This window comes from Colletotrichum fructicola (genome assembly GCF_000319635.2).
Source record: "Colletotrichum fructicola Nara gc5 chromosome Unknown KSG_Nara_v1_contig08, whole genome shotgun sequence".
NCBI lineage: Eukaryota > Fungi > Ascomycota > Sordariomycetes > Glomerellales > Glomerellaceae > Colletotrichum > Colletotrichum fructicola.
This window is the reverse complement of record NW_027094058.1, coordinates 3,354,003-3,367,155: the sequence shown is the minus strand read 5'-3', so window position 1 is coordinate 3,367,155 and position 13,153 is coordinate 3,354,003. Positions and strand designations below refer to the sequence as shown.

General features: G+C 50.1%; 4 protein-coding genes across 4 annotated transcripts; 3 read left to right on the top strand and 1 right to left on the bottom strand.

Annotated features, from left to right (window-relative positions):
* Positions 1-400: 400 nt before the first annotated feature.
* On the top strand, positions 401-892 carry CGGC5_v014007 (uncharacterized protein; the record flags this gene model as incomplete). Its single annotated transcript, XM_032026659.2, has 1 exon — positions 401-892. One exon carries the CDS (start codon positions 401-403, stop codon positions 890-892), a length of 492 nt encoding a protein of 163 aa, XP_031876893.2.
* A 2,985-nt stretch (positions 893-3,877) lies between these two features.
* On the top strand, positions 3,878-5,506 carry CGGC5_v014006 (Heterokaryon incompatibility protein 6, OR allele; the record flags this gene model as incomplete). Its single annotated transcript, XM_032026658.1, has 1 exon — positions 3,878-5,506. One exon carries the CDS (start codon positions 3,878-3,880, stop codon positions 5,504-5,506), a length of 1,629 nt encoding a protein of 542 aa, XP_031876862.1.
* A 534-nt stretch (positions 5,507-6,040) lies between these two features.
* Positions 6,041-7,867, bottom strand: DEP4-1 (FAD-dependent monooxygenase DEP4; the record flags this gene model as incomplete). Its single annotated transcript, XM_032026657.1, has 2 exons — positions 6,041-6,884; positions 6,936-7,867. The coding sequence occupies 2 exons, from the start codon at positions 7,865-7,867 to the stop codon at positions 6,041-6,043; spliced, it is 1,776 nt and encodes a 591-aa protein (XP_031876895.1).
* A 2,518-nt stretch (positions 7,868-10,385) lies between these two features.
* Positions 10,386-11,438, top strand: CGGC5_v014004 (uncharacterized protein; the record flags this gene model as incomplete). The annotated part of the gene is made up of 2 exons (XM_032026656.2): positions 10,386-11,333; positions 11,409-11,438. 2 exons carry the CDS (start codon positions 10,386-10,388, stop codon positions 11,436-11,438), a joined length of 978 nt encoding a protein of 325 aa, XP_031876897.2.
* Between the last annotated feature and the right edge of the window lie 1,715 nt (positions 11,439-13,153).

Genomic DNA, 13,153 nt, shown 5'->3' with positions numbered 1-13,153 from the left:
CAAGCAAGTCAGCATTTTTGCCAAAAGAGAAGAGAAAAGCAATCCAAGATCTGTTTCCACCATGGATGACTTCGTACACGAACCTCTTGATCTCAGCAAGCCAACCATTCGCCTTTTCCGTCTCCTGAGAGGCCAACACGGCCCAATTCAATGCGAAAAATTTCACACACGACTTGACAAAAAAAGCACAAGGGTGGCTTATGAGGCCCTGTCCTACGTCTGGGGAAGTGCAGAACTGAATCATGAAGTTTTCGTTACTGGTCGAAGGCTGCGGATTACAGCAAATCTCCATGTCGCACTGGTCCAACTCCGCTCCCAAGTCTCTGACCGAATCATCTGGATTGATGCTGTGTGCATTGATCAAGACAATCTGAAAGAGAGAGGCCACCAAGTACAGCAGATGAGCAAGATCTACCGTGAAGCTGAAAGAGTACTGTTTTGGCTGGGCCCGGGAACGGAGGACATGATGAATGCTATGCTGTATTTGCAATGGCTGCGGGTAAAGGTGGACCAAGTCGAGGCTCATGACCATTTCAGGGATATCCTGGAGATGGGAGACGAAAATCAACTCGAACTTCGGCGGTGGATTGCCTCGAAACTCACTGACGCCTACGACTTCAGTCCCTACGAGTTCAACCTCTACGACAGCGACCCATACGACAGCGACCCTTACGACAGCGACCCCTACGACAGCGACCCTTACGACAGCGAACCCTACGACAGCGAACCCTACGACAGCGAACCCTACGACAGCGAACCCTACGATGGCGACTCCTACGACAGCGACTCCTACGACAGGGACCCCTATTCATTGGAGGCTAGATTGAAATGGGAATGGCCTTGGGATCATGAGCAAGGCTTCCAAGAGTTGTTGCTCGTTCCTTGGTTCTAAAGAGTGTGGATCTTACAAGAGGTAGCTAATGCATATGCTGCGTTAGTCTGCTGCGGAAGTATTTCCATCCCTGCCGACACATTTTGTCTCTTGTTTCCGCTCATGTTGGAATATTCCCTAACACCCACTGGCACGCCAGTTCGGTGCGGTCTTAAATACGGCTACGGCATTGGCACGCACATCCAAGGCATTATTGACATGATGCCCAGTCCATTCAAGACAATCCGGAATTCGGTAGGGTTCTATCACTTACTGCAGCGTTTTGGCGATAGTCAGGCAACAGACCCACGAGACATTGTGTACGGCATGCGTGGACTCTCTAGGGATAGCGAACATCCTGACTTTCCGCCAACAGACTATGAAATCACAGAGGCTCAGTTGGCGATGAGAATCTCGCAATTCATGTTTCAGCATGATCTTACTAATTGGGCTCGTTTGAGTACAATGTCTGATCTGGTCAAACAGCTCGAGTGGCTCTTGTCAGCCGCTATTTCGGTTCATTCGGATACCACTTTCTGTCAAAATCTTGTTCAACTCGTCCCAGGTGGCGTAGTCGCACTTACCGATATATCATTGCGACTTCCGCTTGAGACTGGGCATTGGAGACGGATTCCAGATATCATTCGTGTATCCAATGGCAGGTTTGTCTGGTTTCAATCCGGCGCTGTTATTGCAGCCTTTCGGAAGTGTGATTCGACTGTTGCTCGATGCTTGATGGACCTTGGTGGGCCATCTTTGGCAGACTTACTTTACGCTGCGTTACAAAACCAAACGTTCGGGCCAGAGCTTGTCAGGGAGTTTTTTAAGGGAAGGGGAACAGAGGGGCGAAGGTGTGTCAGCAACTACGCTTGCGACCTTCTTCACGACCTCTTTTTCCAAAGTTCGTCCAGGTTAAGTGCTGTCTATGCGAACTGCCTTGCGGCCATATTGAAAGAACTGTTACGAGGTCGGCGTGTGTTTGACATACACTTGGACTGGTGTGATAACAACACGCAAACATTGCTTGGATATGCCTCAAAGACAGGTGACGCCGCGCTCTTGGATGCGCTTCTCAACCGCGGTGCCAGTGTTGACAGATGCTCAGAAGGGCACACACTCCTTATGCTTGTTGCCATGAATAGGAATGAGTACACAGCGTTACTTATGGTGAAGCTTCTCCAAGCTGATGCAGATATAGGCTTGAAAACAGCGGGAGAAGGGTTGACAGCAATAGATTTGGCCCGACGCCATGGGAATGACGTGGCGGTGGGAATTTTGAGTGCTTGTGCTCAATCAGATGCACTTGGACAGAGTCGTGTGCAGCTTCGCTCATATTTATCTGCATCCTCCTGATCACACAATGTTCGTTAAACGCCTGTAGGTATTGGAATGGGGTTTAGTGGGCCCTCCGGATTTTTCAGCGTTTTCGGCGTTTAGAGGTCAGATTACTAGGCCCCCTCGAGGGCGAGAAGTTAGCTTGGATATTACTACTATACTTTGTAGATCGAAGAGTAGAATTTACTCTTTTTTAGCTAATTTTTAAGCTTTTTATTCGATTTTTTTATACTAGATCTATAAAGTACGTGAGAAGCTTTTTCTCTTTTTTTTTTCTAAAATCGTAGGCTTTAAAACCGTAGAGTTATATAGTTATATGTTACGGTCAGCTATCCGACAGTAGGGTCTGCTAACAGAAGCTGGGGATTGACACGTTATAACAGTTCACTGAGGTCGTGGTCTGAGTCGTAGGTCGTAGGCTGATAGTAGATCGGTCGTCAGAGGCTAAGGTGATCAGTCTTAGGCTCAACAAGTAATTCGCAGTGAAGGTAAGCTGAGAGTATCCGTGAGGATGAATACTAAGTTGATTGCTGAAGAGCTATGGAAGTCTGACCATGAGCCAGGCTCAGGTCATACTATATACAAGTTCTGCACAGTATCTCTTGTGGTGGCTATGTAGGATATCCGTGCTATCCAACATATCCATGGATAGCTGGGATAGCGGACATATCCAACATATCCATCTTTGCCCTGTATCCGTGCTGTTCCCGAAGTCACGTGACCTGTACCATAGTTCTTCCTTTCCCGATGGTTCCTGGTTACACCTGTGTTACTGCGTACATATGTTCTGCGTTAGCCGCCGAGATGCCAGGCGGGGCTGTTCCAACGTGTCATGCCTGTCGGGTCGTAACATTATAGTAGGGCGCGTGCGCGCTACTATATCGTATTACTCTCGGCCGCCTGGCCTACGACCATTTCAGTATGGATAGATTTATCCCGTTAAGGTATGTGGGCTTACTACAAGCTACATCAATGTCAATGCTAAAGCAACAATTTAATCGGTAGGTGCTGGGTAATGTCAAAGCCTAGGTTGCCGAATATGTCATGAAGTCATGTCTTCCTGAACCATGGCCAAGCTGGGTAGGTAGGCAAGGGAGACTGATGCTAGGTCAACCAGTCGGAAGCCACACAGTAGGCCACACAGTAGGCTTCTTCAAATTTGAAACGCCACACAGCAGAGTATCAAGGTGATAAGGTAGGCATTTGACGTTGGAATCATAGAAAACAAAAAATACAATCAGAACGAAGTGAACATTGATAAGACAGACAATCAATCTTTGACGCAACGGTAACTACTGTAGAGACAAAGAGCAAATATCCTTGTCGTTTAGAAATGAAGTCGAAATAATCTTTCAACAGCCACAAACAACACAAAGAAGTCGCCGCGTGATTTCTAGAAGCCTCCATATATATCACGCAAGTCCACCGATTTATACATGTAAATTCAATTATTTAATGTCCGTTCTCGCTTCCATGTAAGGCACTTTCGCATTTTGACGTCCACGTGCGCACCCATAACTCACCATGGGGTCTTTCAGTCACGATCCACTCGACCTTCGAAAATCCAGCATACGATTACTTCGTCTCCTGAAAGGATACGATGGGCCAATAAAATGCGAGCTATTTGAAGCTGAGATGGGGGAGCATGGTTGCGGAACACCATACGAAGCAATGTCGTACGTTTGGGGGTCTTCAGAGCTGACGCATCAGATCAGCATCAATGGCGAGAAACTGAGTGTCACTCACAACCTACACACTGCCCTGACTCACCTCCGACATCTTGAGAACGACCGCGTCTTATGGGTCGATGCTGTGTGCATAGACCAAACGAACCACAAGGAGAGGAGCCATCAGGTGCAGCGCATGGGCAATGTCTACCGCCAGGCCACACAGGTTGTCGTCTGGTTAGGACACGGGACAGAAGACACCGAGGTGTTTATGAACATGATGCAGAAACTCCAGGCCATGATGGAGAGAGTTGGTTGTCCGTACAGAAATTGGGTGCCAAAGTTTGACTACGCCTGGCAACGACGTTGGTACGAGCGATGGGTTTCTAATATGATAGGCGAGTTGCGGAATGTCGGAAGCTCATCAGACAGTTCGGATATCGAAGAACTGGAAGTACCCTTTACTGAAAGGGAGATGGAATCAGCAAGAGACGGTCTCATCAACATTCTCAATCGCGCTTGGTTCAGAAGAGTCTGGATCTTGCAAGAGGTTGCACTCGCCTCAACCATCGTTGTTCATTGCGGAATAGTATCGATTCCGGCATTATATTTTGCCGCGGGCCTCGAAATCATTGGCTCCTTGTTTTCACAACGCGATATTGAGGTAAGACTCAAAGGTCACCCACAAGCAGTGCTGGAAATTATGCCAACTCGTCGTTGGGCACGGGGATCCTGGTGGAAAGGTGACGACGGACGGACCATGTTCTCACTTCTCAAGCATTTCGGCAAGAACGAAGCTACGGATCGACGGGATATTATCTATGCCCTCCGAGGAATATCGACGGATAGCGATGACCGTGAATTTCCGGGCGTGGACTACGAGACCTCCGAAAGCCTCCTGGCCAACGATATGGCACGTTTCATGTTCCGCTGTAAACCTGGCCGTTTTGCCCGCCTGAATTCGATATCAGACTTGGTCAACCAACTGGACTGGCTCCTGGCAGTATCAATCGCAATTCATCTGAAATCCAAAGACAAAATCGACCTGTCGCATTTGCCAAACCAAGGACGCGTGGAACTTCGTTCTGACTCCCTTCGAATACTCCGCGACACGGGCTTTTTGAAGACGATGAGCGATATACTTTTTTCACCCATGACCAGAGACCGCATCAAAGTCTCGCGGGAGGCAGTTCTGGAGGCCTACCGCACATGGAATGTGTTGGTTCCCGAGTGCATAGAGTTTAGTTCTGACAGTCCGATAACTGGCGAGGAAATACTCTATGCTGCGCTGCAAAATGAAGACATAGGCCCAGAGGTCATTGATGAGTTCTGGAAGCGTCGTAGCGGGCGCAGATACGCTGGGAAATGTGGTACTGGTGTTTTGAAACTCTTTTGGGGCGATACGAAAGTTGCAGCGAGCGAAGGCGAGCTTCATCCCGGACCAGAGGCGGTGCATCCAAGCTGTCTGGCTGCTCTAGTATCGCGGTTGATTCGCAGCCGTCGTGCGTTGAGGCCGTTTGACCTTGCTTGGAAGAGCAAGGATGGCGAGACATTGCTAAGATTTGCCATGGAGAGAGGTGATTCTTGGCTCACGGGAAAGCTTCTCGAGCTTGGCGCGGATCCTGACCTCTAGTCCACATTATGGACTCCCTTGATGCTAGCGTCCAGGGACCTGCATGACGCAGTCGGGAAGATTGTCGCCGATCTACTCGAGTAAAACGCTCATATCAACAAGATCTCTTTCGAGTGGACGGGAATGGCATTTGCGGAGGTCTACAAGAACATTGAAGGATAAGTTTGCTGTCCTAACGCCCTCATTTGGATACGCATTCGAATGAGCGTAGGGAATGCGGCGGGGAGAGTTGCGCATGCTGAAAGATAAAATCCTACAGCGGCGACCATAAAGTACTTAGTCGCACACGATGTTCTGCGAGATTTGGGCTTGCGAGAGTTCAGTCTTCTTACCAGCCGGAATACACACTTCATTCTCCCCTCGACTTATGCACGTAATTCGTCTTTGAAGAATGATGTAGGTGGCAAATGAAGTCGGTCAGAAATGCTACGCCTCATTAACTGCGTTGTCATCAATCCAGAATAAATCTTGTCCACCACCAGTTTCGAGGCAATTCAATGCAATATATGTGTGAGAAGTCAGCTGGCTGATTAATTATACCTTGCCATTTTGCAGCTTAGGGTTTTGAGCCATCCACTCCTTGACCATACCACGATAGTCCACGGGCGTGTAGGACTCCCAGAATTCTGCCCATTTACTCGGTTTTCTTTGGGTCTGCACGCCAACCTCTCCCAGTAGCATATCCCAGTACGGTAGTTGGTCAAATACAATATCCGTGTACTGCCTCCCATGTCCATAAGGGGCCCTGTGCTGTGCCCATCTTTGCATGAGCGCAGTTTCCTCGTAGACCTTGCCAGCACGAATGTCCCTGTCGAGAGTCGGAATCTTTCCCTCAAAGTAGGCCAGAGCCCATAAACATTGGACTTCCAAACGCATGATGTTTGCCAAGTTGCTGAACACGCCGAGGAAGATGAGCGAGCGATCATCGTTGGCGGCGAGGCCGGGAGGCGCCATGCCGCGGTAAAGGCGCCACGGGCTGTAGGATACCTCGACTGAGGCACCGGGGTTGAAAGGTTTGGGCTTGGATGAAGTAGGACTCAAGAAGGGACCATCGAGCAGACGAGGGTAGCGCGCACCAATAGCCTTATCAGCCTTGGCGCTTTGCTCATTCCAGAAGGCGACTTGTTCGGGGCTCATTTCAGTAGTTGGAACACCAAGCTCAGCGTGCAGCGATGCAGGTTCGAAGTTCATGGTAGGCTTGGCAGAGAATCCGGTAGAAGCAACAAGAAGGTCAACTGAGAAAGACGTGCCATCGGCGAGGTGGACCCTGTGGTCTGAGAGATGGTCGATGTCTTCACGGTAGATCTCTACGGTGCCGTTGCGGACATATTCGAAGAAGTCATCGTCAAAACTCAGAATACCCGATGCGGTACCGTACCTAAAGGTTTCAGTTAGCCAATGCTCGCGAATATTGGATGTAGGGGCATACCAGAATTGATTCTGCTCTGGCTGGAGCACCTTCGTCTTCTCATGCGTCTGGTACCCACAATCCTTGATCGTATCGTACCGGATCAATTTCCAGAAATTTCTCGAAATAACTCTCCCGATCGCGTTCTCGTGGAGAAAGCGCCGGATCCAGGACAAGCCCGACATATCGGGAAACATGTTTGGCGACATGAACGCGACAATGCGTCTCGTCACAAGCCTTTCTCTCCAGACCTTGAACGGGCCAAGCTGCGTAAACGCGGTAAAGACCCACGCCGGGCCCCGCCCCGAGCGGCGGATTACCCAGCGGACCTTGTGTCCGGTTGATGCCGCCAGGTGCACGGAGTCGTATGCGGACTTGCTGCCACCGAGCACCGCGACCGTCTGGATATCGGGGTCCTCGAACAGTTCTTTGCGCGGTCCGAGGTTCGAGGAGTGGATGATCGGTGCGTTGAATCCGTCGGACCCTGCGATTTCGGGCATGTGCGGAACGGTGAGCACGCCGGTCGCGACGATGAGACGGTTACACGAGATGGTCTTTGCCTCGCCGTTCTGCTCAACATCGATGTACCATTCGGCGCTGTCCGGGCGGGTGATACGGGTCACCATGGTATTCAGCTGGATCTTGTCGTAGACACCAAAGTGCTTGGCGTACGACACCAGATACTTGTGCATAACCTCCCCAGGAACATGCTGCTTCTCTTTAAGACCATATTTCTCGAGATCCATGGGGAAGTCGGAGAAGTCGATCGACGTCGTGAAGTTGTTCGTCTTCAGGTTCGGATAGATCTGCTCTTGCGACCAGACCCCGCCGACGGAGGCACGGCCATCGACGAGCAAAATGTCGGATGATGGATCGCGCTGAAGAAGCGTCTTTGCAGCGCAGAGACCGCTCGGCCCGGCGCCGATGATGAGGGTGTCGACCGTAGGCGCCATCTTGCGTTCTCGACGAGCAGCCTTCAAGAAGTCGTTGAAGAAAAGCAGCCCGCGGGTGTCAGACCAACTCCATGGCCGATCGTATGAAGGGAACCCAGCCTGATTTAAATCGAACTCGGCAACGGCGGGATGTTACACAACAGCCCAAGAATACGGCACTACGGGAAGCCTCCCCGCGCGGCGAGGAGAGTTTGGGCACCATGAACTCTGCCGAATTGGCGTCCACGGATAGTGGCTGGCCACCCCGCCAATTCTGGTTATCTACACGTCGCACAGCGTTGCGCTCACAGGCTATCCGAGAACTATGTGAAGGCTCGGAGACATTGCAACTGGCAGCATTGTGCCGAGCTGAGGTGACTACCGTGTCAGGAGCTGAAGCTAGCATCGAATACGGCATGGAAGCACACCTAAGCTGACGGAACGTCAAAGGTCCAGCCACGCGGTATCCAATCACCGCGCCGCCTTCGCCTTTCAGGGAGACGCCACGAAGGATTCTTGGCTTCGGCGCTAGCTTAACAGAAAACGCGTTGTCTCAATTACCATGTTACGCGAATTTGCCGATGCGGGACATGGAGAGAAAGGAGGCGGGTTTAGGCGGCGAGACGGCAGTGCCTATCAGGCTGTCAAGGGCCCAGAACTGCAGAAGAGAGCTGCGCTACTGCACAGCGTGCCAGCTGATTGGGATTATTGCGGCTGGTGTGAGCTGGCTTTGCGGTCTAGGTCATTTTCGGCGAGGCTTTCTAGACTGATGTGGTTAGGGTGTTGCGAGGATTGGGAATGGTTGGGGCTGCGGAGATAACGTGGCTGCGCGTGCTGGCGAGCTCGAGGTCCGTTCTGGGTGGGTGAAACTTGCACGTTCCTCTCGACCGTCCGGTCTTTTGGGCTAGAGTATGGGCCGTAAGCACCGGCTTGAACTTTGTGTGGTTCACTGTTGCCTGGTTGGTTCGTTGTTTGGTCGCTGGCGCAGGTCGTTGAACTTCACGATAACTGTCGCTAAAGCTGCTCATACTAACTACGATGTATGCGGCTGGTCGAATCCTTCACGATGCATCGCAGGTGTTGTGACTGGTTGCTCTCAACACGATGGATTTCGAAGGTCCGGCCCGTTTGCATTGTCAGACCTCGATTGGAAGGATGAATTGAGCCAGGAGGTTGGAAGTAAAAATGCATATTGAGCCTGTGCATCCTTCGCTTCGATGCCCGTCGTAGTCGTGCCACGTATAAGATTTTGGGGTAATGTCTCGGCAAGTCTCATTACACATAGATGAAAGACTGTGTTCAGTTATTTAACGAAACTCTGCCGTGATGCCTTAATGAGGTAAACCTGGCGTTTGATGTAGTGCGCACCTACTTCCGTGGTCGTGAAAATGAGTGGCCTACCTTGGTATGACAAAGCCAGTCAAACTTGACTAGAGATTGTCGCGAACTCTGACTATGATGGGAAGTGGATATTCACGGTGGTGTGGCCAAAAACAACTTGCTGGGGTATTGTCTCAAGGCGTTCATTTGAAGACCCTTTGGGGGCGCCCTCCATTGCTGATGATCCCGCAATTTTCATACAAGACACTCTTGTTATGCATGATTCCTTCATGAGTTCTCTGTTCTCGCCATCGAGTGAAGCTAGCAAAATAAAGATGACGGTGGCGAAATGACCACCTCCTTTAGGCAGGAGTAGCTGTGAATGACTACTCTCGACCGGTACATATCTAGTCATGTCCTAATTAGGTACGTTTGTGAATTGCTGCTTTTGGGACTTAGTATAGCATTCATCTTGTGAAGAGCCATTGTTTAGGTGATGTGAGCTGCGATTCCGGTCTCACGCCAGTGAAATTTTATGATTTTATATTGCGGATCCATTGGTAACTTTGTCGCCAATTTCAGTCTCTCCGCCCCTCGATAGCATGCATTCAGTAGAATTGTAGGTCTGCATTGACACTTCGTCTTCGTTGATCATTTCTCGGCATATAATGAGAATAATTATGACGAGTGAGTTCCAAGTCGGTAGACACTGTGTCGTGATCATGGAAACCATCCGGGTAAATTTGCCTCGTCGCCCCAAAAACCCGGATAACATCATTCAAGACCAATTTCATTCTTGAACACCTTTCTGGTTGGGCCCCACTTCGAACCACTGCTTTAAAATCTGAGATCCCTTCGCTGATGGAGCTTGAAATTCTAAGATCACACCTACGGTCCCCAATTTCGACATCGAAATACTCCTCGCCAAACTCGATTCGAACACAACATGGAGTGTTCTGAGAATATCTTCAAAAGATCTAAAGAAACAGGACCACGTCCATTATGTGCTGAAACCGCGCCCGCCGGCTCCCGATCCGAACAGGCGAAAAATGACGAGGCGGGCAAGTGGGTGGCTGCGGTAAGAAGGGCTCTCGCAAGTATTCCTGCTTCATCGTCAAATATCTCAGGTACATCGACAGAGAGTGACGAAGTTTCGCTAGAGTCTTTAATTAGTCTGGCTCACGATCATGGCACAACGGCAATAGCGCCGTTCTCGAGCATGGTGCCTGGTGAAAACACGGTCCGCCTTTCCTGGTTTCCTCTCAAGGGCGAGCTACTTCCCATCCCTCACGGCAACGTGGTCAACATACGACCCGAGTCCGAACCGAAGACAACAATGATGCAAATTTCCAACCTGCCCTTCGAGATACAGGATATGATCTTTGAGATGGGAACGTCGATGATCATCTACGCGATCCACGTGCCTAAGGAAGATGTCGCTCTCTACAGCAACAGTCACATAAGCATTTCTTCCAATGAAGAAATCGTCCAGGACGTAGCAAACTCTTGTACTCTAGCATACACCTGCCGCCGTTCCCGTGCCGCCGTATTCAGAAGACTATACCGCCTAGCCCATAACGAAAGACCGGCAACCCGTTTCGCGATCCTCCAGTACATCCACATCACCATCAGGTTAAGAGACATGGTGAACAGTCAAAGCAACCCCATTACACGTTACGGTTCTGATGAGGAAGATCCAAACATGATTTTGGGACTGCCTAGCATTTTCATGTACGAAAACTTCTCTGTATCAATCGCAGACTTGGAGGACTGGTACACTACACTGCCCTCCTTCCTCAAAGACAAAGTGGATCGTGTCGACGCCGAATGGTCGTGGGACAGAGACACTGGAATAGCTAGGGTGTCTCCTTTGTTGGGAAAATTTATGCATAGCTTCCCCCGGGCAACGCATTTCACCATCACGCCGCGTCTACCTCTCATGCTGAGTGCGCAACCCGCCACATCAGGCATTGTGGACGGCAAACACCGCTTGCGAAAGCTTGGGGCTGGGGGAGAAGAACTTGAGATCTTGAAGCTCAGGGGGGCGGGGAGATACAAATATCTACAACGCCGCCTGATGTCTCTATGGGAGCAGGAGGGTTGGACCACGATGGCGGCCTACGCGACGAAGGATTTCCCGTTACCCATATTCGAGTTCAAACATAAGGTGAGAAACCCACGTTGCGATCCATGTTATCTCGTAAAGACTCATTGAGATTGATTCGATGCTAATGGGATATAGAGAACATCACATTATGGGTATCGCAAATAGCTATCTGTTGCGGTGGTCTAAATACTACGTGGGAGGAGGTGGAGAGAAGACTCAAGGAAATGGCCGCCAGTTGGACGAGATGCATAGACCTTGGGCAATCGCTAATGTTGTAATTAAGCTGTAAACATCAAGACGGAAACTATTGTCTTGGTCCATCCCCCAAGATTTTCGCGACGATCAAGTCACCTACCGCGCAAGTGAAACTTCCGGACCTATATCGGGAAACCTGTATGGTGTTTTTGCCAGGCCTTATGAATGGGTCCAGGTGGCTCGCTAGTCGAGGTTCTGTTACTGGCAATTCTCCTGTAATGCAATCTCCATGATGGGTGTGCTAGAAACTCTCTCCACGTAACGTTATTCGTAGTGAAATTCAAAGGATTGATGGATCAATCATGAACTCTGCATTCCCCAGTGGCACATTGCACGAGACCAGTGGGCGTTTCTCAACTCAACATGAAGGTTCCCGTCATATCGGCAATTCAAATCTTCTCTCTCAGCTGACTCAAGTTCGTGAAACAACATCAAGGATTCCGTACATCCAGGTGTTTGCCGTGTATGATGATCACACTTTTCCAGAAACCTAAAATACAGCAACTTGAGTCCACTAACAATTATCGGACCGTAAGCACCTTGATGGTATTGTCCATCTACGATGCGCCTACACTACTGTATATCAGTCGTGACACTCACCAAAGCTCAGAATACCATGACCAGCGCACAATCCTGCCCTCGACAGTGGACATTTGATAGCCATTGGTCAAAGTCACTTCAACTAGAACATGACAAAATCTAGGAAAGGCCAAATTTTCGCTACAGGTACAACAGCAAACCCTCGTCCGTTGTACCTCGAAGCGTCCCGCGGTAGTGACGACCCCTCTCAATATGGAGGGGCAAGCGATGTGGTCAAATGGGTGGCTATGGTGAGCAGACTAACTGGCAGCATCCCCGCAACTCCATTTGCGCCAAAGATTCCTAGCACATCAACAGTGGAAAACAAATCCCCGCCGGAGGTATACCACAGCGTGTTCCACGATCATGACGCACTTTCGATAGCGCCATTCGCCAGCATGGTCCCAACACCGTGGGGCCATCCAGATGCTACGCGGAAGACATATTTACCAAGGCGCGCCGTCGGCTCTCCCGACTACGATCCTCCGCTCATTCCCGTGCCCGAAGTACTGGATGTAGCTAAAACACAACGACTACCCGAACCGAAGATGAAGATGATACAGATCAGTAAACTCCCTTTTGAGATACAAAATGCCATTTTTGAGCTTGGAACATCAATGCTCCCCTATGCCATAAATATGGACGAACCCGACGCCGAAGCTTGCTGCTATCGAGACAGACGGTCTTTCGGGCCTCTCCGAGACAAATTCCTATCTAGCGACGAGATTGTGACGGAGATCGCAAATTCATGTCCTCTAGCATATACTTGCCGCCGTTCTCGCGCGGCTGTGTACAAGACGCTGCATCGTTTGATGCAGGCATCATGCCAAGATAACATTCACGATCCCCACGCCGGAATCTCAATACTCAAGTACATCCAAGTCACTGTCAGAATCAGCAATCTGGTGGCAAAAGAGGCCATGAAGCGCGAATCAGAAAGCCCTCCGGAGAAACAATGCCTGAATCCGGAGGGGAAACATGGCGACGACGCCATGTGTTGCAATTGCCCCAGGTGCGAAGGGAGCATTCAGACAGGGCTAGACAGG